This window comes from Meleagris gallopavo, chromosome 1, assembly GCF_905368555.1.
Source record: "Meleagris gallopavo chromosome 1, MGAL_WU_HG_1.1, whole genome shotgun sequence".
NCBI classification, from domain to species: Eukaryota; Metazoa; Chordata; class Aves; order Galliformes; family Phasianidae; genus Meleagris; species Meleagris gallopavo.
The window spans coordinates 6,031,453-6,049,107 of record NC_139404.1 but is presented as its reverse complement, the minus strand read 5'-3'; the positions used below and the strand labels follow the sequence as shown (position 1 = coordinate 6,049,107).

Sequence of the window (17,655 nt, the reverse complement as noted above, 5' to 3'; positions counted from 1 at the left end):
TAGTCCCGTGAACCCTGCTAAAGCGAAGACCAGCCTGCATGGCTGTTCAGTCTCCGGCTTCTTTATCGCTACAGCCAACAGGGCTTTAATTTTATTTTTATTTTTATTTTTAATACTTTTCTCAGCTAGGAATTACTCCTTGCCGGCCAACTAATTCCACAGGGACTATCTTAGAGTTTTTGGAAGGAAGTGCCTCTCGGTTGCTGCCTATTTCTTGTAGCTGGTCAGAATATAAGAAGTTACAAATGATTATTTCTTAGATGGAGGGGCAAAGCATTGGGAAAAAAAAAAAAAAGGTGACAGGGAAAAAAATCTCAGTTTCTTTAAAAAATAGTGCTCCACCACTGGAGCTTTGTATCATTATTTTACTCTCATTTTACAGATGGGTTTCAAATACATGACAATAGGAATTTGGAGACGAAATGCTGATGGTCCATTATCAGTAGTGACAGCAATGGGTGTGACATTATTAAAGTTCTGTCAGCTCTTGGCTATAAACTACAACAGGAACAATCAGTTTGATCCCTCACTTTATCTTAGCACTTATTTCACACTCATCATGAGTGTTACATTTCCCCTTGCTGCTGCAGGAAGGGATTTCTTCTTGCTACTGGAACCATTTGGTACTCTAAGATCCTACATCCCACCTATAGATTTATTGCAGACTTCTGTCATGCTAGTGGTATGGTTGCTGTTGTAGTACAGGCATGACCAAAAAGTCAACTGAATGTTCTTTACTCTTTATGGTGAAAAAAAAGACAACAACAACAAAAATTTGCAGCACAAACTGAAATTGTTCTATTGAACATTGTAACCTCATGCCATTCCTTGCAACTATCTGCTGGTAATCAAGATTATTTGCCTGAATCCTTCAATAAAGCTCAAAAGTTGGCAAAGATACCAATGCGTACACTCCTCAAGCTGTTTTCTTCCAAGATACCATGATGTACATTCGTTATGCAACTGAAAAGAGATGCCAAACAGAGTTTATTGGACCATATTTCCATCTCACTGCTGTGAGCACTGTGAGTTCCCGAAGGCTCTGGCATCATAAGGACAGTGTTTTCCTAAGACAGTGACTATTTCTCATTCACCCCCCTGTGTCTGGGAGGGAAACACATCCGGACTGGTGCTGGGAGAACAAACATTGTTTGTGGCAGAGGGAACTAACATCTTGAAAATGGTAACATGAATTAAAACTCATTAAGTATCAGAACTCATTACAAAGATTTAACTGTATAATTCTCCTTCTTGCTTTAGCAAAGCAGCTTTTCACCCTGTGCTTTTTCAGCCAAGCTCCCTCCACTGCAGATCTCCCTTAGCACTTTTCATTTCAGCTTTGCAATACCAACAGTTTGCCTTCTCTCATGGCATGGTGGTTTTGTGAAGCTGATAAACATCTGCCTGAAAACCTGGTTGGCACAGCCGAACTCATTTTCAAGTGTGAACATGGGTGTGTAGAAAGCAATTCGAGTTTAACAAGCCATGATGCATGAGGGCATGACAGAATATCAATCGTGATGGTGACCGAAATAAATCCGAGTGGCAGGGAGGATACAGCTCTGCTGAGACTATTGGTGTGTGACCTACCTGCACTAAGATCTTCACCCTCCAGCAGGAGAGAGCAGCACATTAACTGTACGGCTATGCTGGCTGGCAGACAACACTGCTCTGCCTGGTACACTGGTGACATGGCTTAAAATCTCAGCCTCTGATTATTGTGATAGTGCTATTTATAGTAGAATAAAACTACCCCATTACCCTTACACTGTTCAATTTCATAATTATCTTTTCTATGCTCGTAGCATATCCAATGCCTATTGAATAAAAAAAACAAAAACATGCAGTGGACTTTCAGCAGATCCCAGGTGAGATCCATTTCTTTAGTGGGTGATTCCAAAGAATCAATTAATTCTTTTGGGACTCAAGACATCTCATGCCCAGATCTTGTTATTTTAGCACTTAGCACCTTTCCCAGTAATGCCTTCCATCATCCTTTCTCTTTGCTAGTTACAAAGTGAAATAACTAAAAATCAGAACTATTTGTTTTCCCTCAGTGTGGGGTCTAGTAAATTATGGCAGTGCTTGACTCCATCAGTTAACATTTACTACTGAGCCACAGGAACCAACCTCAGACCTTTATCCTAGTCTTCCCCAAGGCAAAAGCCATGATCCTGATGCTACTCTTGCCTGAAAGGACTGCTGTTTGGCAGCCCCCAAAATTTTGGGATTGCAGTCTAATCATGTATAAATGCAAATACAGAATTTTCTCGAGCCTACCTATTTATTGTCAGAATATCTTTTCAACAGGCCCTTCAGAAATGTTGTATGTTTTCACGCAGTGCTGTGAAATATAGAGTAATCCATGCAGCTTCCCCTGCTGAAATGTATAGACTTTTTAAACAAGCTGGGCTGCACACAAAACCCTCTGCTTTTCAAATCTAGGCACAAATTGTTGCATGAAATACTGAGGATTCTAGAGCCTGCAGGAAACAAGCAAATCCACAAGGAAAAAAACCCCACACATATACATCTACATTTCCACGCAAGATTGATCCAATTATTTTTTTCTGTGACTTTTGAAAATGTAATAAAATGCATAAACTGTGCTTTCTATGTTTCTTTTATTTATTTCTACAGAAACAGAAGTGGTGATGTTCCTCACAGCTCTGCACTTGAAATTACTTGACTCCCTGTGCCATTACATGACAGCAGCTCATACCTCAGCTGCTTTCCCCACTGAAGATGAGTCTATGCCCTATTCCACTCTGTACCACACAGTGCTGAGTTTGAGGAAAGGTTCACAGCCTGAGAATAATTTCAGGTCCACATACCATAGATTTAATACGCAGTCTGCAACATCAATATACATTTATTTTTCTTTTCGATATGTTTTCAGAGAGCCTTTCCAAAAGGCATTTCTGCACTCAGAAGGGGTCACCACCTATCAAAGCCTGTGCATTCGATTTCCAAGGTTCAGGTCAGCTGCTTGACCACTCTCGGTGGTGCTGTGTAACACCTCTCCCCTGGTTTTTGCTTTGTGATAGAGGCACAAGCATTACAAGCTCTTTTAACAAACTTTTGTCTGGATAAAGCTCCCAGATTCAAGCTAACCTCTTTGTTTCTGAGTTTCAACAGACCTATGTTTTGCATCGTGTTATAAAAAACACAGGAATTGAGGAGATAGTGCTACAGCGTGGGCCAGTTCCCATGACCCTATATGTCTTCAACCAGTCATTTACAGTCCTTCTTTTTTTTTGGTGGCCTTATGGTACAAAGCAGAAATGGGGTCAGGGAAGGATCTTTGATTCTGTGAGAGCAGAAAACGGAGGGTGCTTTCTCAGGGTGCAAAGGAACCTTTCCAGCTGACAAACAGTGTGATAACACAAGTTAATATGTTGGCACCAAGACCTTTCTGACACTGGAAATAAAAGGTGATAATTTCAGTCGCTGTGAAAAGTTCATGCGGATACCTTCATCACGTGGGACGTATTATGGCGTAACCTCTAGCTGCAGACAACGGCTGTGCCTACCCTGACTGTGACACAGAGCTCCCAATTAGCACTTAAGGAAAGAGACTTTACAGACTGCACACTCACCTCTGCTCAGCCCATCAGGTCCCCGAAGGATTCGGCATTCTTCTATCTGGCCGAACGGAGAAAACATCACCCTGATATCATTCTCATTACACTTCTTCGAAACCATTCCTATGAACAATTTTCTGTCTTCCACAGCTAGAAGATAAAAATAATGAATGAGCAAAGGCCATTTCATCTTCTTCCTGTGATCAATGCTTCATTACCACATCAAACCGAGCTCCAGTCATGTGAGTCTGGCTCTGTAACTGAAGACAAGTCCTAAGGCAAACACTTTATACTTACAACCTCCCTTCCCCCCTTCCCACCCCCACCCAAAATCTCTCATTTTTCTTTATCTCTCTGCCTTTTTTTAGTGGTGGTTGGTGTTTATAAAACAGATTAATTGGCTGCCTTAGTCTTTCTGCATATGTCTCCTCATCACTGCTTCTAAGAGAAAAGCATCCTCTGATAGAAAGAGTAAAAATATCTTTGCATAGATTTTAATTCAGATAAATTCCCTCACCTCCCTCATGTATGAAAGAAATCACGACAGGGGTGAGGGTAAAGAGGGGATCGTACACGTAATGATACAAGCTAATGAAAAATATTCCTGAGAAATGTTTTGAGAGAGAGGCTCCTATCTTTGCTTTCAATTTCATCCAACTTAATGCGTGGCACTTGAAAGGCAGACGTGTAACCACTGCTCTGGAAAAGGAATGCATTAAATTTTCCTGCTTTCTTCAGAGTGACACAGTTCCCTCCCCTCCAAGGGGACACAAGGCATATTCTAGGACAGCACCTCATCAAGGGGACTGCATAGTGCTTTCCAAGAAGCAAACCCCTTGATCTGTAATGATGCTGAGTTTGCAAGAAAAAAAAAAAAAAACATGAAAAAGGTGCTTTACCTGAATTATTGGTAGAATATTTTCTGTTTGTACTGTCACCCAAACCAGCATAAGCTAAACTGCAGTGGCGGGACTTGCTGGTCCTGTTAATCAAACCTAAATTCACAGGTCTAAAGCTGCAGACTCTCGTCAAATATGAAATAGGTCATCAAAACTTAATGCACCCTGGAAAGACTTAAAATGTTAACACATCATCCCATCTGTATTAAACCCCAAATCTAAGTGCTTATTATACAGCATATACACCATTGCTTTCTTCTTCTCTTGAAATGGCATGTAAATCCAATTCACTGTTAATGAACAGACTGTCAGAGTTTGCAGGGATGCAAAGAAAGAAGGAAAGCTTTACTCCAGAGAGTCTGCAGTGCACTTACTTATTTCTATTATTGTGCAAATTATTGTAACGAAGTATTTTCATTTCTGGGCCTACCAAAAAAAAAAAAAAAAAAAAAAAAGAATCTTCCCTTGTTCCCCAACCCGTTCTCCTTGTATTAATATGAGTTTGTCAAATGGAAGAAATTGCAGCTGAGGAAGAAGAAACTGCATCTATTTTCATAGGATTTTATTCCTGTTATACTTCAACACTGTAAGTGCATTTAATAACAATAAAAAGAAGAGGTTCATGTTTATTGATCACAAGAGAGGTATTTGAAGTAATTTTTCCTTAGAATTGCTGAATTTAAAAAAGCATTTGTAGCTTTTATACAAGCAAGCGTTGAGATCATGCATTTTTCAGAATCCAAAAGAGCAGTCCCTACAATCTCATCCTCTCACTCAAGAAGCTTGCAAGAAAGTTGGTGTGAATTTAGTACCCAGGAGAGTTTTTTCTCAGCAGATTCCTCAAGTCTCAACATTTTCACTCACACTTTACTTTGGGTTTCCACCGTCAGGTTAACCTTTCAGGAAGGGCTAACAAATGATGAATGCACAGGATGAACCAGGTACACACAGACCAGCAGCTGAATCATGAGGCTGCAAAGAAGATATGTGGGCTGGGATCCATATACATATATACATATGTCTTTCAGTGAAACTTTACACTTGATTCATAATACATAATTACTATTGATAATTATGTTGAGGATGGTGGAACTGAATTGGTTTCCTTGCAGCCATAGGGAGAGTCTTGGTACTTTGCTAGTAAGAAGATGCTTATAAATTGGCTGCTTAAAATTCCTATATGCACTTGACTAATCTCTTTCAGGAAGGTCCCTGGACAGACTGGCCTGAATTGAATTGTAAGGATGTCTCATATTCACCAACTGAGGTCAGGTCTGGGGACGTCTAGGCACAAGCACTGCCTTCTGTTCTGGCTTTTGGGTCTCTTAATTTCTGCCTGTGTGTCTTTTAGTACCCACACAGTTAAAATTTGAGTTGATTTTAGGCTTGAAGTCCAGTGCAGGTCTACTCAAAGAGCGACTGGATCCCAGTGTTCTCTTAAAAGTATATTCTGGCAGGGCAGGACAAATGTCTGCAATGTGGACACAAAGTAAGGAGCTGAGGGTCCTGCTTGGGTGCAAGGACAAAGAATCAAATTAAAGAAATTCACAGAGATTCAAAATTAAAAAGAGATTTTTCTCCCTGCCTTACAAGGAAGTAGAAGCTGTCAGGGTGCAAAGGAGCTTCTCTTCTCTCTACCCCTCCAAAGCAAATGGGAAGGCTTTGTTTTAATTTTCCAAAGAGTAACAGACAACTAACTCCCCACCAGCCTCCTTCAGTATCACTAGTAAACCCATAAGTACACCGCTGAACTAAGACGATTTGCAGGTTTTCAGCTTCAGGGTGATTTTACAGTAAATTAAACATCCAGCTCCCGTGTACTGTACATCTCGAAAATGCAGATTTCAGAAAGAATGCTCAGAGTATAGAAAACATATTGATATGATAACGTGCCCTGCATTTGGTGCTATTAGTCAGTGCTGATTAGCACTGAAGCTTAAAAAAATTGCTATTCAGTTTTGGCCAGGGGCCCAGCATAAACAACATTTAAAAGGACAACTGTCAGTATCAAAATGACATGTTTTCACTCCACCTCATAGAACGTCTGATATTATTAGGCTGACATAGTTTTAAACCATATATTCTCACATGGAGAAAGGATTGCTTTTTTACCTGCACATGACTGGCTGTCAGGATTTGTTTCTGCATCCTTGGTCAGCCACTTCTCTCCTTTCTTCCTAAAAGGAATACTTCCCTATATTGCAGGTGTGGTGTGAGAATGAAACAGAAAAAGGATCGTTAAGAAGAATGGGTGAAATGTATTCTGCGCATGGTGCCTTGCCTGTGCACACTGTATTGCACCCACAGACTGTACAATGAGCTCAACATGAGGTCCATGCAAACCACCAAAGCATGGAGATTAGAAATGTGCTACCCACTGCTGGCTGGAGAAGAGATAGCAGTTCCTGAAGCTATTTCCCCTATCTTTACTCACCTAAAATTTCCAGTCCTAGTCTCAGCTAAAATGTGATCTATTGATACCAGTGTCAAGAGATCAGCTCCTCCAAAGTCTCCTCTCACAGCGAGGCAGGATGACTTGTTTTGTGGGAGCCTACCCCTTACCGTAGACAACAGATGGGCTGTAACCTTTCAGCTGACTCCTGACCCTAACATACAAATCCTCAGCTCTGGCCTCAGGGAAGGAAGAAACACTCCCACACAATGAATGGTTTCAATAATTGAAAATCTTGAAAATAAATGCAAAATTTTTGGCAAGCATTTGACATCACCATTTTTTTACTCTTCTCAGAATTCTGTTTGTACCTTCTGGCTGTTTCACACCACTGTTGTGATGTGAAGTAGATCTCACTGGCCAAAAGCAAGAGTAGGATGAGATGGCTGAGTGCTCCGCATTGATGGAGCAGAAACAGTAAGAAGATGACAGTGAACAAGGCCTGAAGTTCCAGTTACATGAAGGTGTGAAACTGCAGAGCATTCTGAGCAAATAATTATGGGATTCACCTCTGATCCATCCAGACACACAATGAATGCAGGTCAGCTATTCCACCTGAGCAGTTAGTGAGACATAAGCAGTGCTATATCTGGGGTGGGATTCTTCTGCAGGCTTTGTGGTGAGATTCTGAATGAAGGAATCCGGTGTGACAAACGGCAGATATCTTCTTTAAATCTAGATAAGTTGCTTTCTTAACTCCATTAAGACTAGCTCTGTGGTGACTAGCAAAGGTATCTTGCTAATATGCTTGAAGAGAGCTACGGTAGCCATCAGAAGCTGGAAGAAATAAAGTCTGCTTCTGCTCATGGGGCTACTTTCAAACCAGAGCCTCCTGCCTTCTGACGGCACTACATTCAAGTTGCAGAATTAACTGCAGTTTTATTCAGTTTGCTCCATTAATGAGCATTTTTGCAAGAGAACACCCTCCCCATTTCAATGATCAGTGTCTGGATGGAGATCAGTGATGAGTGGTGTCCCACAGGGGTCCAGTGCTGGGACTGATATTCTTCAATATCTTCACCAATGACATTGACAGTGGGGTCAAATGTACCCTCAGCAAGTTTGCTGATGACACAAAGCTGTGGGGAGCATTCAACATGCCAGAAGGACGGGATGCCATTCAGAGAGAACCAGACAGGCTTGAGCAGTGGGCCCAGATGAACCTCATGAAGTTCAACAAATTGAAATGTGAGTTCTTGCACCTTGGTCAAAGCAACCACCACTACCAATACAAGTTGGGGGATGAAAGGATTGAGCGCAGCCCTGCTGAAAAAGACCTGGGGGTAATGGTGGATGGGAAGCTGGATATGAGCCAGCAATGTTTCCTCACAGCCCAGAAAGCTAACTGCATCCTGGGCTGCATCAAAAGAAGTGTGGCCAGCAAGGTGAGGGAGGTGATCCTGCCCTCCTGCTCTGTGCTGGTGAGGCTTCACCTGGAGTACTGTACCCAGATGGGGAGTCCTCAGTACAGGAGAGATGTAGACCTGTCGGAGTGCATCCAGAGGAGGGCCATAAAAATGACCCAAAGGATGGAACATCTCTCATATGAGGCTAGAAGAGCTGGGGCTGTTCAGCGTGGAGAAGAGAAGGCTGCGAGGTGACCTGAGAGCAGCCTTTCTAAAGGATCTAAAGAGGAGCTACAGGAAACAAAGGGACAGACTCTTTAGCAGAGTCTGTGGTGACAGAACAAGACGAAATGGCTTCAGGCTTAAAGAAGGTAGATTTAGGTTGAATATAAGGAAAAAGTCTTCTACAGTGAGGGTGGTGAGACACTGGAACAGGTTGCCCAGAGATGTGGTTGATGCCCTATCGCTGGGGACTTTCAAGGTAAGGCTGGATCAGGCCCTGGGCAACCTGATCTAGCTGTGGATGTACCTGTTCACTGCAGAGAAGTAGGACCAGATGACCTTTAAAAATCCTTTCCAACTAAGAATTCTATGATTCTATGATTTCACAGTTTGCAGCTTATATTAGATCAGTTGAGCTAACTCAGGAGAATAAAGGAACAGGGCTTATTTCCTGCATGGTACAGAAGAATTAAATCCTGTAATAATAATAGGAAATCTCTCCTAAGACTACAAAAACTTTTCTTCCATCTTAAACACCAAAAATTTTGTCCTGAAAAATCATTCATATACCTCATACAGTGGGAGACACACCTGTCCACGACAGAGGGTTGGAACTTCAACCCAAGGTATTGTATAATTCTATTCTATGACTCTACAATCCCCTTATTATACATTATGAAGGCTTCAGTCAGTTAAAGAGCATGTTTTCCATCCAGAAGTTGCCTCTCTTTTGAGCAAATCATGAAATAGTTAATTATGTGCAAATGGTTATATAATTTCTTTTTTTTCATCCAGAAGGGAAGAGGGAAAAACAGACTTTTTATCCTTACTTGTAAGCCTGTGAAAAACCCTTGTGCACAATCTGTCAAAGTCACACCTGGATCTGGAGCTGCCTGCATTAATTATCAACTTTTCTATGTGTTAGTGCTAACATATGGCATTTAATTACTCCCTCCAAATTGGCAAAGTCGTGCCATGTAGAATTTCAAAATTATTTCTTCAAGTTTTCACTAATAAAATAAATAAAAATAAGTGATCTGATCACACAACTAACTCTCCGCCTTCCTTCCTTCCTTCCTTCCTTCCTTCCTTCCTTCCTTCCTTCCTTCCTTCCTTCCTTCCTTCCTTCCTTCCTTCCTTTCTTTCTTCTTTAAATTATAAATTTTGTAATTTTCCCTCAAGTGTTGAAGCACTGATCCATTTGAGACTATTCTGTCCTCAGGATATGCTCCCAATAGTATTAACAGTATTCAAATACTGATCCTAGAAACATTTAAGCACTTGCTAACTAGTAGCATGTTAATGGCCACTGACATCTAAGAGCCAAGCACATGTGTATGTGTTTTTCTGCATTAGAGTGCAGATATTTCTTCCTTTTTGAAACATAAAAAATATCCTTAAGCAGCCAAGTATTGTTTATGATTAACAGTTAAAATGAATCTATTAATAGTGGAGTCTTTGAAATCTTGAAGCCGTGTTTTTCTGGTAGGTATTCCTTAACTGAAACTTTGTAGATGGATCAAGAGATACAAGGGTGGTCAGACTAGATGTCATGGGTGACAAGCACAGGACACACTACAAATTTAATCATCTGAAAATCTTTCAGGGATGTCACATTTCTCAACAAGGAAAGCCTTTTCAGAATCCTCTAGAGTAAACAAACTAATTAGATCTAAAGGCAAGTCTTTCTCCATCAACTCTACCTGCTAAAAGCTCAGTGGAACAATTAAGCTTTGCTTCATGTGCATGAGCAGAGATGACTCAGATACATGAGCTACCATTCTCCACCTTCACTCCTGAATGCAGAGAAGGAACAGAGATGATTGCATGGATCTATCAGCCACTGAAATCCTATCGAGAAGAAAATATATCTTCAGGTTGCTAATAAAGTCCTAATACTGCAAAAGAACCCAGGCACTTGGTAAACATGCAGAAGATGCCTGTTCTAAATTCTTCTTTGTGTTTCCATAAGGTAAACTTGGCATTTTGTGCTAAGGTGTGGGTTAACAAATTGATCTAATAAAAACAGGAACAGAGGTGAGGAATGAGGGAGCATTTCTTTGTAGCACTCCTGGCCTTGGATGATCATTACAATCTTTGCAAGAGATTCAAGATGTGCAGGAGGCGTCTTATCACCCAGAAAATTCTTCTCTTTGAAAACCTCTGTAAGCTGAATGATGGCCACCTTCTTCTCATCTGTGGAAGTTGAATGGATCTATCTAGCCTTCCAGAAATGTGTATGATCTCAGAAGAATTGCAACAAGTGTTCAACCTCTCCTGCATCTTTCTCAAACTTATTTGGACAAAACAATTCATTTAAACTCTTTGAAACATGAGAAATACAACTTCACCTATAAAATGTAGTGGGATCCCCCATTATGCAGAAATCAAAGTGTTTCAAGTATTCCTAGCTCGAACACTATGGATCATAAAACCAAGATATCTTGGCATATCTTCGTTCTTTTCCCCTTTGAACTTACCAGTCTTGTTGAAGGTTTGTACTGCTTATCACTTTGCTATTGGCAGATAATATATCTCAGATGGATAGCCTGGAGCATATGACAAACATATGCCAAACAGGCCTCCACACTCTCCAAGCATACAAGCTCTCACCTCCTCCATGGATCCTACTCCTACGCCCTGTCCTTTTGAGAAGCTCTGCTGCTTTTCCAATCATCATAGTGTTAGTTCACCTTCTGTTTCCTCAGGCAATAAAAAAGAAGAGTTCATCTCCCCCAGAAAATGCCTAACAGAAGCATATATGCTCTCCTGGAGTATGAATTTAAAAGGGTATTTAATTTGACAGTGATGACTGTCTTTGATTTGTTGATGTGTTTTTCTTAAAATATGGAGAAAGTCAAGAAAAAAAACAAAATTCCAATACCTCATGATTTTCATGCTAGAGATAAAAAGAGGTGCAAGACAATACTCTGAAGATTAATAATATTCCCACAGTGCAGACAGGAGTATCATGAAGATAACCTCAGTCTAACAGCAGTAGCGAGGGGTTAATTTATCCTGCTTTGTAAGGACTGCAGAGCAGGATAGGACTTGCACAATTCCCCACAGTGCTTTGGTGATATGTTCAATCTTCTTAAGGAAGAAATATGCAGAATGAGCTAGTAATTCCTTTGGAGTTTACTTTGACCCACTGGCTCTTATGTTTCTAATCTGCCAAGGTACTTGAGGTGAAATCTGTTCTTGAAAGAAGAATCCATGGAAGTTATAAAGAGCTTGGTTTTCCCTAAAAATTTTGCCCAATGCAAGTGCAATAAATACCATGGAATGAGATTTTGATTCCAACAGCAACCATCTCACTTGCTAGAGTAAGGCCTGAAAAGTTTGGTCCTCCTGTCCACGCAGATGCCTTTGCCTCTTTTCTGAGCATTCAAAGAAAGCAACTAACTGCTGCTAAAACTATCTGTGGACAAGGCAAGAGAGAGAACATCACTCCCTTGCATACAGATGATGGCTCCAATCTCTCATGTTTGTGGCCAGTTTTGTTTTGAAAGTTGTCATATAGGACACCTAGCATCGTGTGAAGTTTTAATTTCTTTCCAAACTTTGTAATCCTTGGAGAAGTCTGAAAATGGGATGCACTACAATTAGCACAAAAGAAGCCTTAAAAAAGCCTTGCGGAGAGATTTAGAGCCCAATCATAATTTACATTTGCAGGTATGTAGATCTCTAAGTGCACGGCTTCTGCCCTGATTACTAATTAATGAGGTGCAAAGATGCCTGTTGGAGGAACCAGCTCTGATTATGTGGGCCTTATGGGAAAAAGAAGCTCTTGCAATCTAAGAAGGCAGATGATATCTTTAACATGTATTTTAGAAAATTACAGGAACAAATCAAGGGGCAAAAAATACACATGTATATATTTTTAAAGAATCACACACAGTCAGGCTGTGCTACCATCCGATTATCTTATTTCCTTGAATACAAACCTGGCATGTTTAATAGATTTAGTTGCTGTCTATTTTGCATGTCATATACATCCACTTAGGCAGTAACCTAGTATTCTGAATGGATATTACTGTCATTATAGCATTCATTTTACAATCGTTGAGAGGAATAAGTATACAGAGAGATGCAAGGTGGGTTTCCCAGTTCAGAACTAAGCATATCATTAAAACCTAAATTTGGTTCAGATTCAGAACAGCATCATTCTATAAAAAGTAGGTTTAGGCAAATGTTTAAGGTCCATCAGCTGCTTATATTATATTAACATTAGAATGGATTGTGTTTCTGTTTTTTTTTTTTTCCTTTTTACTATTAAAATTTCATATCCACCTGACCAATACCAGGTGCTTTTAGACCACTTCACTGCCAGAACAGGAGAGAAACAAGTTTGTATCATGGTAGGCCACAATATACAGCAGATACAAGGAGAAACTGTTTCTCAGAACATTTCCTTCCTTCTTTAAATTGGAGGTAAAAGGGAGTTGAGAGCAGGTCAACATCTTTCCTGATCTTTCAGATGTAGGGAAACAGGCTCATATAATTTTCACCATACAAGGAGTAAAGCAAAAACTCTCACAATGTTTTGCTTTCTTTAGTGAAAAGAGATCCACAATTACGTAAAAATAAATTAAGCACATACCATTGGACTTTTCACTATCTGCGGGTTTCATCTGAATAGGATGATGCATCTAAAAACAAAAATGAAAAAGAGTAAGGCAGGTTGGATAGTCATAAAAATCAAGAATAATGGTTTTAATGAGGGGCTAAAAGGATACATGGTCAATATTAAACACATTGCAATGGCATAAATTCAAAATAACACCATATTATAGGCTTTTAAGAAAAAAAATGGTAAAGGAGCATTTTATAACGAGGAAGATTAAAAAAAATAGATCACTGGGCCCATAGGACTCATATAAAACTTTAATTTGTTACATCCAGTTTCAGAAGACCTCTAAAGTTACAACTCTCATTACTTTATGGCATACTTGGTTTCTGTTTTACCAGTTTCTTTTCTTGAGCTCAACCACTGCTGAGGCTGAGATGCAACTTCCAAGTAACTGAAGAGCTAGCAAACATTTCAAACATACTCAGAGGAGTTTAGCTTGACAAATGAACTTTGCATGTAATTAAAAAAAACACACGCTGACTCTTTCAGGACTGAAGAGGAAGACTTGTATCTCTTAAAATAGCTTCTTATAAATGTTTAGAATGTTTAGTATCTTTTTTTTTTTTTTTTTTTTTTTTGGTATAGTACATTATGCATTCATTCATAAAGCTTCTGTTGCAACACAGTACAATTCTGGCTTCCACAAAAAACCTTCCATAATAAAAACCATAAAAAATCCTAACACTTCTTCCTTTTCAATCTTTTCCTCCATTTATCTCCTTCATACTGTAAATGAAACCAATTCCCGTGTGTAGTGTGCTGTTCTGTACATCACATGACATCCTACCTTCACACACTTCATGTGGTGTTTGTTTTGCTCTCATTGCTAAGGGATGATTCCCCCCACCTTCAATTGTTGGCAACTCCAATAGACTTTTCACCAACAGTGTTTTCAGTGACATCAACACAGGAACAACAAAGTCCTCTCTGGATATTGCCATGTGTCCAGTGTGATGGACTCAGGAAAATTTTGTTATAGCCTCTCAAATACCATTAGAATGGACACTGCATTGTGTTTCAATGTGGGAGATAGTTAGGCTTGGAAAAAACCCAACTCTTACTTTCTTCCACAGGGCTCTACAGGACTGCACAAACTTTAAGGCAGTATTGGGGCTGCTGTCTTTTTTCTCTTCAGAAATTCTTCTCCATTTCACCTAAGCATGTAAAAAAATCTATGCTCCTTCTGCTTTTGTAACAACCTTCAGCACAGTAAAGCTGAGCACTGCCTGAAAATGTCAGTGGCAATTCCATATTTTTTATAAAAGGGTATTATGACAAACTTGATGTTGGAAAACAAAAACAGCTGAGCATGAACATCTATGCTCTCATCAAATGCACTTTCAAAGCACCACAGAAAACCACATCTGCATTGCTTTTGGTGGAGTCACTTAACCTCCAGGGACATAGTTGCTGGATGCTTTAGTAAACATAAAATATTGCTGTGAATATCTCCGTAAGATTTATTCAAAATCCATAATGCTCTCTGCCCCTACAAATCAACGTATTCCTTGTGCTGCTTGCAAAACTCCCTATTGTTCCCTAAGGAAAAGGCAAAGCCACAAGGTTGATGTAGTCACCAGGATGCATAAATTTGCTTCAATTTTAACAGCTCTGCTCTCCTTGAATCATTTGTTTCCCAAACGGACTTAAATAGCCCTTCACTTGTCTGCCACCAGTCTTATTTGATCTAACTTAAAGAAAAAAGGGAACTTAGATTGTACTCTATCTTTAACTAGTGCTTAACATTTATCCTGGTATCAGCAATATGCTGGGAACTGCAGGAGACCTTAAATTCATGGAATGTGATGCACTGTGTCCACTGAGAAAACAAAAGCTGAAAGGAAAAAAGATGCCACTTGCTGCAGGGAGCCCATTGCTCGTACGTTCCTGCAGAACCACGTAAAGTTGAAGAAATCAAGGAAACAAAATGGAGTTGTTCAGATGCGTTTAAGAAGATGCAATTAAGAGCAGCAAATAAATTAAAAATGAGGTAGTCAGATATGTCTTCCGATACTGGAGGCCCAGAAGCATGTAGGATAATTTCCAGTGACTACTAGAAACCTCACTTCCTAATTCACTGTAAATTTGGGAATATGAAAACTATAGAAAAAAAATCCACCCAAATCCAGGCCTTACAGAGAATCTATCTCTCTGCATACCTGCATTTTATGCCCCTAAATAGATATACTTTGAATAAGTGCAATTTTAACAATGCTAAAAATCTTTCACTTTTCAAACCACCTGAACTGGAGGTCTTTGGACCAAATTCATGTACACAGGTTATTTCTGCAGTTCACTTTTCAAACCACCTGAACTGGAGGTCTTTGGACCAAATTCATGTACACAGGTTATTTCTGCAGTACCACGGTTACTATGCAAAGATCAGCGTTACCTGGCAAACAGTGTTACCACATCAGAAATTATTCCCTTCTGTTTTGCATAATTACTGCAAGTTCATTAAATCAGTAAACTGTTATGTTTGCAAAGAAAGAAGTAAGATTTAACAAGATGTTTCAACTGGGCGTTGACTTGATTTCAGGGGTTCCTGCTGAAAACCCATGGTCCAAATTCTCACCAGTAAGCCTATGTCAAGAGGAATGCCACTGTGCTTAACAGAGTTATATCAGTGCAAAACTAATAAAAGATTCAGATCAGGCCTGAAGGGTTTAAACCGCAGAATACCCATGGTAAAATGGATGTGATACACAAACATGGCTTCAGTAAAGAAGGTGGAAAAATATGTTACTGACAGTTTGATAACATGAGAGGGCTCATGTTGAAGCTTGTTTAACCCTGACCATCACCAATTGATACATTAACAACCTTTAACACTAGATTCAATAAAACATGCCATTTATAACCTGAAATGGGTTTTACAGAGTCACTGGTTCGCATCTCATTATTGAACTCATTGCTGACCTCTAGAGACAAGTGCCGTGACAATACATATTATAAGCACTCTGCCCGTAAAATATTTAAAAGTAGGTGTAGAGAAAAGAAAAAGGAAAAGAGAGAAAAATAAAAAAGGAGAAGAGAAAAGGAGAAAAGGGGCAGGGCAGGGAAAAGGGAAGGGAAAAGGAACGGAAAGGAAAGAGAATGGAAGGGAAGGGAAGGGAAGGGAAGGGAAGGGAAGGGAAGGGAAGGGAAGGGAAGGGAAGGGAAGGGATTGCAAGGTGTGCAGTGAGTAAGAAAATTAAAGGGGCAGAAACAAAAGCTAAAAATGTACTATCACTCTACAATGAGCAAAAGAGAAAATAATCCGTGTGTTTTATATCTTGTTTGTATAACTGTAGGCTATAAAATAATAAAATAGCTGTGCTTTCTCAGCCCCTCCAAAAGATTATAGATGATATAAACCTGTTTCAAATTAGATGCCACCCACTAGAATCATGTCATCTACTAAAATGAAGGATTTCACGTCTTATCAGAAAGCTGTTATTGTAGCTATACATCACAAAGCTGTACACTTATGGATCTCAAAGTAAGTGATTTCTCAGTGTATCATGTTTCCATACAAAAAAAGAAACAAACAAAAAAACACCAAACAAAAAACAACAGGAAGTGTTTATTTCTGTGCTTGAAGAAAGCTTTGCTTATAAAAATACAGTATGTGAGAATGCATATTTGCAATTAACAAATAGGGAAAAGTGAGAAAACTAACTGCAGCAAATAGGCATTAACATTATCCAGCACTCAGACCCTACAGTGGAAGAGAAAAGCACAGCTCTCAGGCAAGCTCTTTCTGAGAGTGGCCAGCTTCCCTAGAAAGCACTGTGCATGGGGCTATCGTACCCAACTGGAGAACAGGCTGTAAGGAATAATTCCTCATTGTCAATATGTTAGAGAGCACTGCTGGATGCAGTCAAACAGTCAGTAACAGCACAGCCCAGCTTTCCTCAGCCCTATTTCACAACAGAGTGGGCAGATGCCTTGGCCAAGCCTGGCAGTGCCTTGATGCAGCACCAGCAGTGAGAGGCTCCATGTGAGACTGGTGCAGTAATGGAGGTCACGCGAAGCCCAAGGCCATGCATGTCACCACTGCTGCTTGGGCTCACCCCAAACTGGCGTGTTGGTATGGTTCACAGGGTAACCAAAATCAGAAAAGGAAAGAAAAAGTTGTAAAACATGAAATCCTGACAAAAGAAAACTTGAAATCCACCCAGTGGCCATGTCCAGTATAGCAGCTGGACCAAGCCATGGCCTACAACTACGATTGAGGACTTTTATCTTTTTTTTTCCACCTCTTCCTGAATACATATCACTGTATGTAAATGTAACTTCATCAGAGAAAAAAATCAAAATAGAGCAAACCAAAAACCACATGAAGGCATAGATCCTCTCCAGCTTCAGAGCCTCATCATCATCTTTTCAACAACAATAATGCTATCTATTTGCATTCTTGTCAAAATCATGTGACATCTGCATGGGAGAAAACAAGCCAGCTAAGAGTCTATTTCTGGCAAAAATATTGCAAGGAAATTAGATTAACCTGGGTGGAATTCTATCTGGGAATTTGGAG

General features: G+C 39.9%; 1 protein-coding gene across 16 annotated transcripts in view; it reads right to left on the bottom strand.

Annotated features, from left to right (window-relative positions):
* CELF2 (CUGBP Elav-like family member 2) overlaps positions 1–17,655 on the bottom strand; it is a 370,306-nt gene that overhangs the window by 62,428 nt on the left and 290,223 nt on the right. For all 16 annotated transcript variants that reach the window (XM_085215689.1, XM_085215679.1, XM_010720047.4 and 13 more), the window contains 2 exons: positions 13,107–13,155; positions 3,600–3,734 (listed from right to left, as the gene is read on the bottom strand). In XM_085215689.1, coding sequence (XP_085071815.1) covers positions 3,600–3,734; positions 13,107–13,155 — 184 coding nt within the window. The remainder of the gene's footprint in view (positions 1–3,599; positions 3,735–13,106; positions 13,156–17,655) is intronic.